General features: G+C 37.0%; 1 protein-coding gene across 2 annotated transcripts; it reads left to right on the top strand.

Annotated features, from left to right (window-relative positions):
• The first annotated feature begins 7,243 nt into the window (after positions 1-7,243).
• Positions 7,244-14,458, top strand: LOC136235675 (uncharacterized). Of its 2 annotated transcripts, XM_066025535.1 has the most exons (8): positions 7,244-7,526; positions 7,607-7,789; positions 8,349-8,390; positions 8,617-8,742; positions 10,137-10,369; positions 13,221-13,257; positions 13,853-13,910; positions 13,982-14,458. In XM_066025535.1, exons 2-8 carry the CDS (start codon positions 7,646-7,648, stop codon positions 14,056-14,058), a joined length of 717 nt encoding a protein of 238 aa, XP_065881607.1. In that variant the 5' UTR covers positions 7,244-7,526; positions 7,607-7,645; the 3' UTR covers positions 14,059-14,458. The 2 variants fall into 2 exon arrangements, with proteins under 2 accessions (XP_065881607.1, XP_065881605.1); XM_066025533.1 differs by having other exon boundaries at positions 7,244-7,789.
• The last annotated feature ends 213 nt before the right edge of the window (positions 14,459-14,671 follow it).

The following is a 14,671-nucleotide window of genomic DNA, read 5'->3' as shown; positions in this document are numbered from 1 at the left end:
ACGAAGAGACTGTTGTCAGTCTGTGGATGAAGTTAGAGAGCTTATACATGACGAAATCTCTAACGAACAAACTTCTTCTGAAACAACGTCTATTTGGCCTGCGAATGTAGGAAGGTACGCAACTTAGGGATCATTTAGATCAATTGAACACATTATTACTAGAATTACGTAATATTGATGTGAGAATTAAAGATGAAGATGCTGCTTTGATTCTGTTGGTGTCTTTGCCGCTTTCATATGAGAATTTTGTTCAATCATTTATTATTGGTAAAGATTCTGTGACTCTGGAAGAAGTTAGGTCATCTCTTCATAGTAGAGAGTTGCGCCATAAGGCGAGCAATACAGGTGCAGATAATCAGGCCTCTGGACTGTTTGCCAGCGACAGTAAAGGAAAGGAAAACGGTGGAAAGAAGAAGTCTAAGAAGTCGTTCTCAAAAGGTCCCAAGCCAAACGACACCTGTAATTACTGTAAGGAGAAAGGACATTGGAAAACTGATTGTCCAAAGAAGAAGAAGAAATCAGAAAATCAACCAGGTTCTGCTGCTGTAGCAGATGGCGACAGCAGCTTTGAAAACGATATTGCTCTAGTTGTTGATGGACACACTCATCACTCTGATGTGTGAGTTCTTGATTCAGGAGCATCTTATCATATTTTTCCAAGGAGAGAGTGGTTTTCAACTTATAAGCAGGTAGATGGAGGTAGCATTTCAATGGCTAATAGTCATGTTTGCAAAGCAGTTGGAATAGGCTCGATCAAGTTGAGGACACATGATGGTAAGTTCTGCACGTTGAACGAAGTCAGGCATGTTTCATTGATGACGAAGAATCTGATATCTCTGAGTCTGTTAGACAGCAGGGGTCTCAGCTGGCCAGGAAAAGATGGAGTTCTACATGTCTGTAAAGGTTCTGATGTGATTCTGAAAGGTGTGAAGCATGGTACTTTGTATTTCCTGCAAGGTTCCACTGTTACAGGTTCAGCTAATGCTGCATCGTCAGAGATTGACCAGGAGGATATGACAAAGATATGACATATGAGACTTGGTCATATGGGCGAAAGAGGGATGCAGATTCTATCAAAGGATGATCTTCTTGATGGTCATAAGGTCAAGAGTCTGGAGCTTTGTGAACATTGTGTCTTTGGGAAACTACATCGCAGCAAGTTTCCCAAAGCTATTCACATAACAAAAGACACACTTGATTACATCCACTCTGATTGTTGGGGTCCATCTCGAGTTGAGTCTTTGGGAGGTCACAGATATTTTATGTCTCTGATTGATGATTATTCAAGGATGAATTGGGTCATCATGATGAAGCATAAAAGTGAAGCTTTCAAGAATTTCAAGCATTGGAAAGCATTGGTGGAAAACCAAACAGAAAAGAAGATAAAGAGGCTGCGAACTGATAATGGTCTGGAATTCTGCTCGTCTACGAACTGATAATGGTCTGGAATTCTGCTCGTCTGAGTTTGATCAGTTCTGTAAGGATGAAGGGATTGCTCGGCATCACACAGTCAGGAATACACCGCAATAGAATGGTGTAGCTGAACGAATGAACCAGACATTACTAGAGAGGGTGAGGTGCATGCTCTCTAACGCTGGGTTAGATAGAAGATTCTGGGCTGAAGCGGTGAACACAGCATGGTATCTGATTAACCGCGGACCACACACCGGCATACAGCTCAAGACGCCTACAGAAATGTGGTCAAGAAAGGTTGCTGATTACTCAAATTTGAAAGCTTTTGGGTGCACAGTTTACTATCATGTTAATGAGGGTAAGCTAGAGCCAAGAGCCAAGAAGGGAGTGTTCGTAGGCTATGGAGATGGAGTTAAAGGCTTCAAGATCTGGTCTCCATCAGAGAAAAGGGTCATTTTGAGCAGAAATGTAGTCTTTGACGAAAAATCTGTGCTTAGACCCATTGTGAAGCCTACAACTGCAACAGAAAGTGATAGCATTGATAAACAGGTGGAGTTTCAGGTCATACAGAGTGAGAGTGGCTTGAAGGAACAAGAGTTAGAAGCAGAAATAGAGCTACCAGAATCTACACCATCAGTTTCTCAACCATCTGAAGCTACACATCGTAGCTTAGCTCAAGATCGACCAAGGAGGGTTGGAGTTAGGCCACCTAAGAGGTATGAGGACATGGTGGGCTATGCACTACAGGTTGCTGAAGAGGTGGACACTCGTGAACCATCAACTTACTAAAAAGCTGTTTTAGGCACCGATTCTGAGAAATGGCTTGCTGCTATGGGAGATGAGATGGAGTCCCTTCATAAGAATCAAACATGGGATTTAGTCATACCACCTCCAGGGAGAAAGATTATTACTTGCAAGTGGGTTCTCAAGATGAAGGAAGGGATATCACCTGCAGAGGGAGTCAAGTATAAGGCTAGAGTTGTTGCTAGAGGTTTCAATCAAAGAGAGGGAGTGGATTATAATGAGATATTCTCACCAGTGGCCAGACACACCTCTATTAGAGTGTTGTTAGCTATAGTTGCACATCAGGATTTGGAGCTTGAGCAACTTGATGTAAAGACAGCCTTTCTGCATGGAGATTTGGAGGAAGAGATCTACATGACCCAACCAGATGGTTTCCAGATTCCTGGGAAGGAGAATTATGTTTGCAAGTTGAAGATGTCCTTGTATGGATTTAAGCAGTCTCCCAAGCAGTGGTATAAGAGGTTTGACAGCTACATGATGCAGCTGGGCTACACCAGGAGCCCATATGATTGTTGTGTCTATTACAATAAACTGGAAGATGAGTCTTTTATCTATCTGGTGTTGTATGTAGATGACATGTTGATAGCTGCAAGGAAGATGCACGACATTCAGAAGTTGAAGGGTCTTCTCAGCGCAGAGTTCGAGATGAAGGATTTGGGTGCAGCTCGGAAAATTCTGGGAATAGAGATTTACAGGGACAGAAGCAAAAGGAAACTTTTTCTGTCATAGAAGGGCTATATTCAGAAGATCTTGTCAAGATTTGGCATGTCTACCGCAAAGCCCATAGATACTCATAGTGCTGCAAGTTCACATCTATCTATTGCTATTGCACCTAAGTCTGCTGAAGAGAAGGAGTACATGTCTCGAGTTCCCTATGCTAGTGTAGTAGGAAGCTTGATGTATGCAATGGTCTACACTAGACCTGATCTTGCACAGTCTGTTAGTGTTGTTAGCAGGTTTATGGGTGAACCTGGCAAATAGCATTGGCAAGCTGTGAAGAGGATCTTTCGGTACCTGAAAGGTACATCTGACGTTGGTCTCATTTATGGAGGTGATACAGAGTGTTTGGTGACAGGTTTTTCAGACTCTGATTATGCTGGAGATGTTGACAGTAGAAGATCTATGACTGGTTATGTTTTCACTCTTGGCTGTTCAGTTGTCAGTTGGAAAGCTACTTTGCAGCCTACAATGACTTTGTCTACTACAGAAGCAGAGTATATGGCACTGACTGAAGCTGCTAAGGAGGGGATCTGGCTTAAAGGACTGGTTAGTGATCTTGGTCTACATCATGATCAGGCTACAGTGTATTGTGACAGCTTGAGTGCAATCTGTTTAGCCAAGGATCAGGTTCATCATGAGAGGACCAAGCATATAGATGTGAGGTATCATTTTCTGAGAAGTGAGAAGAGGGTCAAGGTGAAGAAGGTAGGCACTACTGACAATCCGGCCGACATGTTTACCAAGCTCGTTCCGCAGAGCAAGTTTCAACACTGTTTGGACTTGCTAAACATCAGAGATTACTAGTTGCCTATGGGCAACTCTGAGGCAGAGGGAGAAGTCTGTTCATCTGGCACTATCATGAGTGCATCTGTTATGTTTTCAGGAGAATTCAAGTCAAGGTGGAGATTTGTCGTAATGCCTTGAATGAGTTCTTATTCGGAGTAGTATTGAGTCTCGGATTCCTAGTTGGATTAGGATCATGGGTTCCTAGTGAAATTGGGATCATGGGTTCCTAGTGGGATTAGGTTAGATTGGGTATTATAAATACCCAATTGTGTAAACCTAATCATTGTAATCTGATTTTCGCCTCCTAATAATACTATTCTCCTTCTGCCCGTGGACTAGCCAACACAACGTTGGTGAACCACGTAAATCTGTGTTTTTCGATTGTTTATTATTTTATCTTTCATTAGTTACGCACAATAATATTTGTTCATTTTGTTTTTGTTTTATCTTAGAGATATTTTAATCTTTTGTTAGTTTAATTTTTAAGGTTTTGGGCCCTATAACTATGTAAAGTTATTGTTTTTAAGGGTCTTCGATTATCTATTAAAGTCAAGTTTAATTGAGATTCTGTTTTATCTTCCCAATTATTGGGTATTCTTAGAATGAACAAACTTGGGATGATCTTTGCCTCTTGAGCATACTATTCACGTAATCAACATTGACCATATGGATTTTGTATCATTTTGTTTTCAAGCTTGGACATTTTTGTAGAATCAATTAGGTTGGAAAATGGATTGAATATTCTTAAAATCAACAGCCTCTTACAATTTACATCATCAATTTCGCGTTTGTGGGCTGCATCAGAACTTGGTTCGCTCTTGGTTGGTAAAGATGGAAAGAAAAATATGTTTTTTTTGAGGAAGAGCTTGAGGAGTTTCATGAAAGAGGAAGGAAACAAATTTTCTGCTCAAAATCTAAGTTTGAGAAAGGTCAAATCTATGACTTTTCATTACTACCCAATCTAGAATAAACCAAATTAGAGAACGAAATTATATATATAAAAAAAAAAGTGAATACAATAATGTCAATCTTCTTTATATATAGAGCTTGTAACTGATTTTAACAAACTAGTAACAGCTTAAATAAAACTTTAATTCTAACCCCTAAACTATTTATTACTTACAAACTTCATTCTTAACCCCTATATTTTATATTCTTAACCCCTATATTTTATATAACTTACAATCATATATATAATTCTAATATCCCCTCAAATTGGATTATGTATGTTACATAATCCAACTTGTTTAACCATGGAACAAAAAAGAATAGGGAAATTTATAAAACTGACCTAATGAGGGGGTCATTTTACATATTTAGATCTATTTACATTTAGATACATGCTACCAAACTAGACTTTTCCATTACATATTTTCTAGAATAGCTTTAGCAGCGGTAGAGTCATGACTTAAAGTTCGGAGGGGTTTCAATGCGTGTAGATTGTTTTTTTTTTAATAAGATTCAAGACTTTAATTCCTAAATATAAAAATTAATGTTTGAAATGTTCTAATGTGATAACAAAAAAAATGTCAATGCAACATTTTTAAATTTTCGATAATTTAAGAGTAAAATAGATTGTTATTGGAAAAGTTAGAGATAAATTTATACTATTCCTTACATTAAGGTCAAATCTGCACGTTTCCAAATATGGCTGACATTCTTTCGTCTTCCCTCTCTCCTTCGATTCATTCTTTTCCTTTCTTCATCTATCTATCCCACAAATTTCTTTTGTTTTTTACAAATTCAGTGCTGCTATTTGGATTTTAGATGAAATTAAAAAGAATTAAAAGATCTTCTTCTTCTTCGCTGGCCATGGCCGGGGGGCTCCTAGCCATGGCAAACGAAGGGGTAGAGCTCACCAGCATACCCATCTAAAGGGTTTTCTGGTAGGCTGTGGTTTTCCGGTATGGAGGTCATGGAGTGGTCTGCGAATGATTCAGTCATTTAATTAAAATTGTATATTGACTCGGAGAGAAGTTGCTCATACCAAAAAGTTGTCGATTCTTTCAAAGTTTCTGGAAAGAGGCAGCAAAGTACTACATCCGTAAAGGTGGTGGCCTCTATGAATTGTGTGAAGTTTTTGACATGATTGACTGGATCTTCGCTCCCTCCGTACTAGCTGAAAGTAGGGATTTGGAATCCCATCGGCATTGGCTGACGCTGAATTTCCTTAGATAAGGATTTGCATGTGTCAGATAGAGATGAATTTACATAGTATGTGCTAGGTCTATCTAACGCCTCTTTTCTAATAAGCTCGTTTACGTACTTTTTGCTAAGTGGCTTGTCTTCATCTTCCTCTTTTGGTTTCTTTTTATCAGCATGTGTGCTACGACTAATAGAAGGTTTTTGAGTAGATAGTTGCCTACTGCTGCCTCACTCATTGGATTGGTTTCAGCGTCTATTTTTTGGGCTTTTTTCTTTTTCTTTACGTTTGGTAGGTGTTCTTGATTGAGAATATCTACTTATGGGAGAGAGGCTTCATGAACGATCGTCCGAAGCTTTTGTGGATTTCCGGCTAGATTCTACCGTGTGGTTGAGGTTGTTCCATAAGTCCTCTTTGCCCTTCCTCAATTGTTGTTTAAGGTATGCCATCTCCTTCTCATGTGCTGCCTTTACGTCATCTATCTCCATTTGCATTGCGACTTCAGGAAACGTCATCTGCCAATAGCTGGTATTGAGGTTCCAGTTGTGGTTGGTGCTCTGTTTCCTGATTAGATTCGTGCTCATTATTCTGATGGACCTCCGACTGGATACAACTGGATGTGGCCATCTCTGAATGATCCATTATATCGTTGTTTTACAGATCCACGCTCACCGCACCAATGATAATTGTGCATCTGAACCTTGTCCACGTGTCCGAACTGCTTACTGGATCTTCCGGATATCGACTTGTAAAACAGAACCAAGGTCAGGAAGGGGCCAGAGTCCAGTGAACCCTCTCTGATCCCTAAGTCAGTAAATGATTTAGGAAGGGTTGAAGAGTATGGACTAGTTGTGAGATAATAGTTAACGTATCCTAACTTGTGACTATACTTGCGCATAGATATGTTTTAGTCGAATCTTTCATTAACTAGAAGTTCTTTTGAGTTTAGGATTTCATTTTCCTTGCAAAGAGTCTTGTCCTAGAAGAAATCCTTTGTCACGTGGAATTCTAGTTATTATTAAACATTTCCATTTAGGGAATTGAAACTTCTAGGGCTTTCGAAAGCTTGCTTTATTCCACGTGATGTGATCGTATCAAGAGTTGTGATGATGTCACGCATATAATATCATTTTATATGATATCAATATATAATTTATTTTAATTATAAATATTATCATCAAAATGGATTAATAGTAACCAACTAAATCATCTTTTTATTTTAAAAACAAGTAAAACAACTTTTCCAAAAGGTTACAAAAAAAAGATGTAGAAATATTATTTGAAAACTTCAAATACTCACATAATTCATCAATTAAAATGCTTATACATGCTCACATAATTAAAAATTGTCACCCATATAAATTACCACCCTGCCCATTTGCAGTCCGCCCGCCAGGCCAATGTTTGTCGAGGACTCTACCCGGTATTGAATCGTTGTTCTGTGAGTTTAAGATATAGCCCAAGATCAACGCGCGCTAACGCCATTCAATAATCTTCAAAGTCTTCTACGGTGTCAGTGAAGTACACTTTAGATATACCTTTTTTCTCTAATCGCCACCGCGCGCATCTCTCTTTCCCGGGAAACTGTAAGCTGAGCTCAAGAAGTTCTCTCTATCACGGAGACAAAACAACTGAAAGGCGGTTCAACAAAATTCTGATTGTAAATCAAAATTAAAGTCGTAGAAACTCTAATTATGGTTTTAGGGTTTCAGATTTCAATTTGTCTTATTTCTTCGCTAGGATTCGTTCAGAATTCATATTGAAGCACCGAGTTACGATATGGGAGGCGACGATGATAGTCGGAATAAAGACGATCGAAGGCAGTCCCCAAAAAAACCCTATCAGGAGGAGAAAGACGAGGATATGAAACTTTGGGGAGTCTTTCTCTTCGGTCTAATTGGCGCAACAGTTACCACTTTCGCCGTTAGTTCCATTTCTCGTGCTACCTTTCTTGAATTATCCTATTTTATGGATAATTTGCTCCATTGTTTATATAGGCATATGTTTATCACATTCAATGCCTACTTTGGCTTAGTTATCATTTATGCAGCATTTTCTGGCTATTTTTTTCCTGTTTGTTTAACTTGGTTCCCAAATGAATGTGTTATTTCTTTTTCATAAATTATAACGATATGTTTCTGAGCTCTAAAATCTGTTTTCCAATCAGAAATTAAGAGTATCCCTAGGCTAATTATTTATATTTTTGTATAAATACAGTGATATTAAAGGGTAGAACTCCATGATGTACTTTTTACAAGGTCAACTTTTGGTTTATATGCAGACAATTCTCTCGTGTTTATATGCTTTGGTAACATACTAGATCTTTTGCCTATACAATATCTTAGGTCTCCTATAGTATTCAAACATGACTAAACTGAGGCGTGCTAAAATTTTATTTTATTTTCTTCTGAGAAAGTAGATTTAATTGTCAGTGTACCAGCTCTGTTAGAGATATCATTTGATGGATGTGGCTATCTGGCAGGTTGGTCAGCTGCGGAGGACTGCTGATTGGTTCTACACTCAGGTATACAATTATTTACATATGTCCAGCTTTTTGTTACATTCAGCCATTGATAAACCGTAAATTTGAAATTTGATATCATTATTGTAATATCTAACATGTACCCAAGTCACTATGTTCTAGATGAGTCATTCAAGTTGATAGATAGTGGTCCAAGATTTTTATGTACAAGTTTATGTATATCTTATGTCAGCTGATCATACACATTACATGCAAATGCACTTTATAGTTAAGGTCACAATCATCTCGGAAGGGAGGAAGTGGAGGTTCTTTCCGATCAACTTTTCAAGAGGAAGCATGGAAAAAGTATAATCGTAGAATGCAGGAGGAATATGAAGAAGAAATGGAGAGAGTAGTAAGTTTTCTCTCTTCATTTTCATCCCTTGCGTTGTATTTACTTAAAATCATGCAGAACTAGCAAAACATTCATTGGTACCGTTCTTCTGTTATGTTGATTGCTTGCTTGCTCACATATTTGTACAGAATTAGGATTGTATTCCATTTGCATATTTAGTTGATGGGACAAGTAATAGGGTATTCGTAATGATAATAGCCAATAGGTATTGCAGAAGAATTATGAAATATTTGATGAATTAATTATGACCTACCTTTTTCTATGAAATTCTTTTGACTTTGTTTGTGGAGAATGCATGTGTTGGACTCATAGTTGTTAAATCGAGATTCGACTCGTCACTCGAAATCTCATTTTGCGAATCAGGACTCGTGAATCGAATCGAATCGTAAGATTCGGATCAAATTCAAAATGCTATAAAAAAAATAAAATATTAACCATATTTAACTTTAAATATTAGTCCAAAAATGCAATATTAATATCTAAATAGAAATTATATCAAGTTATAAAATAAATTAGAGACAGACAGAACATAGGAAATAGAAAGAATAGAGAGTAGAAGAAGATAATAACAAATAAATAGAAAAGAAGATGGAAGGTTTTGGAATTTGTAAAGTGAAGAGTCATCTAATTGAAACTAATTGTATTTCATAACTTAAATATGTTTTTTTTGTTTTTGTAAAGTGAATAGTCATCTTCTTCGAAACGTATGCTGTACGTTTTTGAGTTGTTAAAAATTGATTTTTTTTTTTAATGGTGGCCTGAATCGACCGACTCGGGTGACTCGGTGAATCGGCCGAATCGGTGGTGACTCGGCCGATTCATGAAGCTTCCGAGTCGTACCATAGATACGACTCGAATTCTTCATGAATCGAATCGAATCGTACGAGTCGATTCGCGACTTGTACGATTCTAACAACTATGGTTGGACTATTTATAGGATTAGGTCTATCAAGGGTTATGTTGAGTCTGGCTAGAGGATGAATTATGTCCTATTTTATGCAACTGTATTTTGAGTTTAGATTAGCAATAACTCTTTCTTCCCTCCAACCAGCTCATGTCCTTCTCTTGGATTTTAGCACCATGTTTTGATACTTAAACTGAGACACTTAATTTCAGTAAAGCTTGAACCCTATACATGATGTAAGCTAATGTTGGGCTTAGTTCTGAAAAAATGCAGTTGAAAGACTAGTTAGTATCTTAACAGCTGCGGACTTTGTAAGAGTAAGATGTGGACTTTGTGAGAATAAGACTTTAAATATTGCACATGTAGACTAGTATATGGTCCTACCTCGTCCTGTTAATTGCAGCACATTTTAACTTGCAACTTGGATATATGATCTTTACTGTAGCTGCATAATTTGTTTGCAAAAATGATGTGATATTATGATCTCTAGGAACGTATAAGGCGCATGCAAAGTGTCTTTAACCGAGAGAGGAACAAATACAAGAGAACCTATGAGAGCTGGAGGGAAAATGGTTCAGGTGAATATCATCAGCATTTTCAGCGTGATGATTGGTATTGGAAGACTGATACATCCTTCAGAGATCAGAGGACTAATTTCAGGGCTCCAAGAGAGAGTGCAAGCTACCCATTATCGCATCATTACTCAGTTTTGGGTCTCGATAGGTAATTCTAAGAATTATAAACACCTACTTGCGATGCATATATAAATTGTGTTAGTTATTTGATTGATGCTTGTTGAGGTTTCTTGATAATTTATCTTAGATGAATGAAGAATGTCGTAAATTTCATTTATACCAGAACTTATTCTGCTTTCTAGAAGCCATCAATCTACAATTCGCAGCTTCAAGACTAACAAGAAGAAATTAGAACACCAACTATGCTAATCTGAACAAGAAAAGTTTTTTAGTTATTTGAAGAACAAATCTGTCTGTTTGGGACCCCCAAATCATTCTGACTAGCGCGACTTCAATTGATCATCATATTTCATTTGAAAGCAAAATATGGAAAGGTTAGTCTGTTAGGGAGGGTAAATTTCATCTATGGTGTACAACCTTTGTCCCATTTCACACTTTGGTATACAACCTTCAATTTGTCTCATTAATATGTACAACCTTATTAGCGACCTCCCAATATGGTGTACAGCCAGTAAAAATGACTGGTCAACGCTGGTCAAACTGCCACATCATCCATTTTCACTCCATCCATTAGTAAAAGTGGGACCCACCACATGTGCTATTACAAAAATACCCATTTATGGGTTTCCCTCTTTCATCCTTTGCCTTAATTCCTCATTTCTTCATCTTCTCTCTAACTTTCGATATTGTCCATTCTCTCTCTTCAAATTCTCTCTCATCCAAACCATGTTTACAAAATCTATAGTTCACTTTCCATATTCATCTACATCTTCCATTCTCTCTTCTTTTGGTCGAACTCGCAACAGTGTGGATATGATGGAAATAAGGACGAAGAATCCTCCGCTTATCGAAATTTCTGATCTTCAAAACGAAAGCTCTACTAATCGTTGAATCTGGAGATTTTTTTTATTTTTATTTTTATTCTTCTTTTGGTTTTACTTTCTTTATAGATAACTGAGGTAATGTTGCTCATAACTGTAGCTACATTCATATTGTAATCAGTGAGTTGGGTTTTGGGTCCCCTAGCTTCCCCTCCTTTCTTCCCTTCTTTCTGTTACAAAGTTTGTCCTTTGAGACCCCAACAAGCTACTTCTTCCAATTGGTTTTCTTTTCTGTGGTTTCCGTTTCCTCATTATTGCTCAAGTTTCGAGATTTTCAGTAATTCCTGCTAAATCCTAAATTGGGTATTTTTTGTTTTGTGAGATTTGGATTTTGATACCTAAAAGGACGATTCTTTATATTTTGGGGCTGCAAATTATCTGGGGGCTGTGTTTCCAAGACAGAATTATTAAGTTTTCTCCTTTGTTCCCTTTGATTTGGTCATATTATTCTGTTTTTGGAAACTCAAATATTTGGAGTTGTTGTATATGGAAAGTGCCTGTTTGGGCTCATGAATTTGGAAAAACACTGAAGTTTCTCCTTTAATTGAGAGAGAAAAGGGAGATAATTCAGGTCAATGCTGGGATTTGACACCGAAATGAAGCGAAGTCTCTGATTGAGCTACGAAATTAATTGCTCAGACCTCTTATAAATTTCTGAATCTATTCAAGGTCCTGAAGAACCTAAGATTTCATCTTTTGGTCTGTGTGAGGTTGAAATTCTATGTTTATCTGGATTTAGATAAATGAAGAAGGAATGAATATTAGAAAAAGGTAAGGTTAGTGTTGAATTGGATTGGTAGTAGAGGAAATGGCAGCAAAACTTTTGCATTCATTAGCAGATGATAATCCAGATTTACAGAAGCAAATAGGATGTATGACTGGAATTTTTTAGCTTTTTGATCGGCAGAGTGCTCTCACCCATAAGAAACAGCAAAGAAACAATTAAGAACAACATATATATATATAAAGGATTACAAAGAAATTTCACGATTCTATGATGGTACTAAAAATCTGTCAAACAAAACCATTTAAGGTGAGGGGGAATTCGAAAAGAGAATAGTGAAAGTGAGAAAAGCATAGAGAGAAAGGTAATTTTAGGGAAAAAAGACAAATGAGGGTATATTAGTAATTACATATATAGTGAGTCAATTTTTGACTTTTTGACCGGTCAAAAGGCTGACATGGCACGTTGACTTCTGTTGACCGGTCATTTTTACCTGGTGTACACCATATTGGGAGGTCACCCATAAGGTTGTGTATATTAGTGAGACAAATTGAAGGTTGTACACCAAAGTGTGAAGTACACCATTGATGAAATTTACCCCTGTTAGGGATTTCTTGCACTTCAGACCTATCTCGTCATAATGTGATATGCCTCTCCAATAGAAGGATTATAATGTTGAAGTTCAAATTGAATTCTGGTTTTCTTAAAATAGAAAGTTTTTCTCATCAAGGCATAATCTTACCTGTTCTTGAGTGTCCCATGCTGTAATTGCGGAGTTGTAATTGGTGGGAGCTAGAAAAAAGCAAGAATGCTTTTCTGGGGGTGTGTTTATGACATTATACTGTTAACTGCAGTATATACTGGTAGTCATCTGATCTTAAAATAATCAGGCAAAATGACCGATAAAAATATCAGGGCTTATCTTTTAAATTTTACTAGCTTTTGTAAAAATCAGCAGATAAACTTTTCGCAGACAGTATTTAATTTTGAGATCAAGTAGTTCTTATGGACAAGCTTCAGTATTTAATATTTATGAATGCTCGATCTAGCTTTCATCTACATAAAGTTTAAACTAGTCCAGTTGATACACCGTTAGTTGGAATTGTAGTTCAAGTTCATCTTCATGTCATTAGAATGGTTAGCTGTTTATCTCATGCCAATTGTTTATCATAATAAATTTTCCATAATTCTTTGACATGCATTTAAGCAATTTTCTGGGCACATGGGTTGAGTTGAGTTTTAAAATCTAGATTTTTTTATTTTTTTTGCAACAGGTCCAGAAAAGCACCGTACACAGAAGCTGAGATTAAGGTAATTTTGTTAGCTTCCATATGATTGTTGAGTTTGTGGTTAAATTTGTCAGGTGTTATTTCTTAAGATATGGCCTACTGTGCAGATAGCTGTTTATGTCTGCGATTGCTCTCTGATGTGTCCTTGCTGCTTTGTGCACTTGACAAAGCTGCTTATCTTTAGTAAACATGGATAGAGATGGTTTCTAGAAATGCCGATTGCAGATATTTATATTTGTGTGGTATTGAAATTGGGTCAAACGATTGTTGAGAAATAGGACATGTAAATATAAAAGCTTTCTTTCATCCTTTGTGGAGAAAAGGGCAATACATTCAGTTGTCTTCTTCTCATGTTTAAAACTGTTGTCATCGGCATTTCTAGAAACCATCTCTATCCACGTTTACTAAAGATAAGCAACTGTTGTCATGTTGGACTTGTAATATTGCTCAGTCCAGACAAGTCCTTGTAAAGGGGATTTTTATGTTTGGTAACATTGCTAAAAGTTTTGCATTGATCTCCTACCTCTGCAGTTGGAATTTCAATTGAGTAGTGAATCAGTATCATTAGAAATTGTAGTTCCTCTTATGCTCGAAAATGTTTACAATAATCTTTGCAGAAAGCATTCAGAGTGAAGGCAAAGGAGTTTCATCCAGATCAGAACCAAGATAATAAAGGTTAGATATAATTTTCGGGTTACCAGTTGTCGCAGGTGTGCCCTATTAATTTAATTTGTGACATGCTGCAGAGGCGGCTGAAGTAAAGTTCAAGGAGGTAATGGTATCCTATGAGGCCATTAAACAGGAGAGAAAGAACATGAACTAATGAACTGACTTGTTGGCTTGGTAGAGGGATTGTGCAGACTTTGAACAATGTCACTCCATCAATCCTGGAGTTGCTGAAAGTAGAACTTTCTTCTAATATTTTTTTGGGAAAACATAGTGTTGTATCAACAGGAACAAGTTGTTGTTGGTTATAGGGGCACAATGGTTATTCTTTTAAAATAAAATAGTAATAATTAAGTTTATACATAAGACAGGACAGGGGCAGCTAATGTATTTATGTAGTGCAGCTCCTGTTATGTGCTTTGACCTAAACCCATGACTGAGTTAGGTTAAACTACTATTTCCCACATCGACAATTGAGAGATACATGGTGTATTTCATCAGTGTATAGAAAGAATACTAGTAGAATATTTTTGTGCATGGCATTTTTGTTTTCTCAACTCTAGTGTTGCTTTTTTGCTCTTTATTTTCGAACCTGGGTTATCGGATTTATTCAATTGTTTCATCAGGCATAAAAATTAAATTCATTCCAGAAATGTCATGATATTTTTTTTTTTTTTTGTTGAATGCCAATGAAGTTATTAATCGATTACACATCTCGACTGAAAAGATAGTGAATATTGAGTTTGTCAATTTTTGAATTTCTTACCTTT

The sequence above is a fragment of the Euphorbia lathyris genome, chromosome 7 (assembly GCF_963576675.1).
Source record: "Euphorbia lathyris chromosome 7, ddEupLath1.1, whole genome shotgun sequence".
In the NCBI taxonomy this organism is placed as follows: Eukaryota; Viridiplantae; Streptophyta; class Magnoliopsida; order Malpighiales; family Euphorbiaceae; genus Euphorbia; species Euphorbia lathyris.
This window is presented reverse-complemented; position numbering and strand designations above follow the sequence as displayed.

Coding starts and splice junctions, on each gene's coding strand:
- LOC136235675 (XM_066025535.1), top strand. CDS start 7,646: ATGGGAGGCGACGATGATAGTCGGAATAAAGACGATCGAAGGCAGTCC. Junction 8,391..8,616: donor CTGATTGGTTCTACACTCAG/GTATACAATTAT, acceptor TGCACTTTATAG/TTAAGGTCACAATCATCTCG. Junction 13,911..13,981: donor TCAGAACCAAGATAATAAAG/GTTAGATATAAT, acceptor GACATGCTGCAG/AGGCGGCTGAAGTAAAGTTC.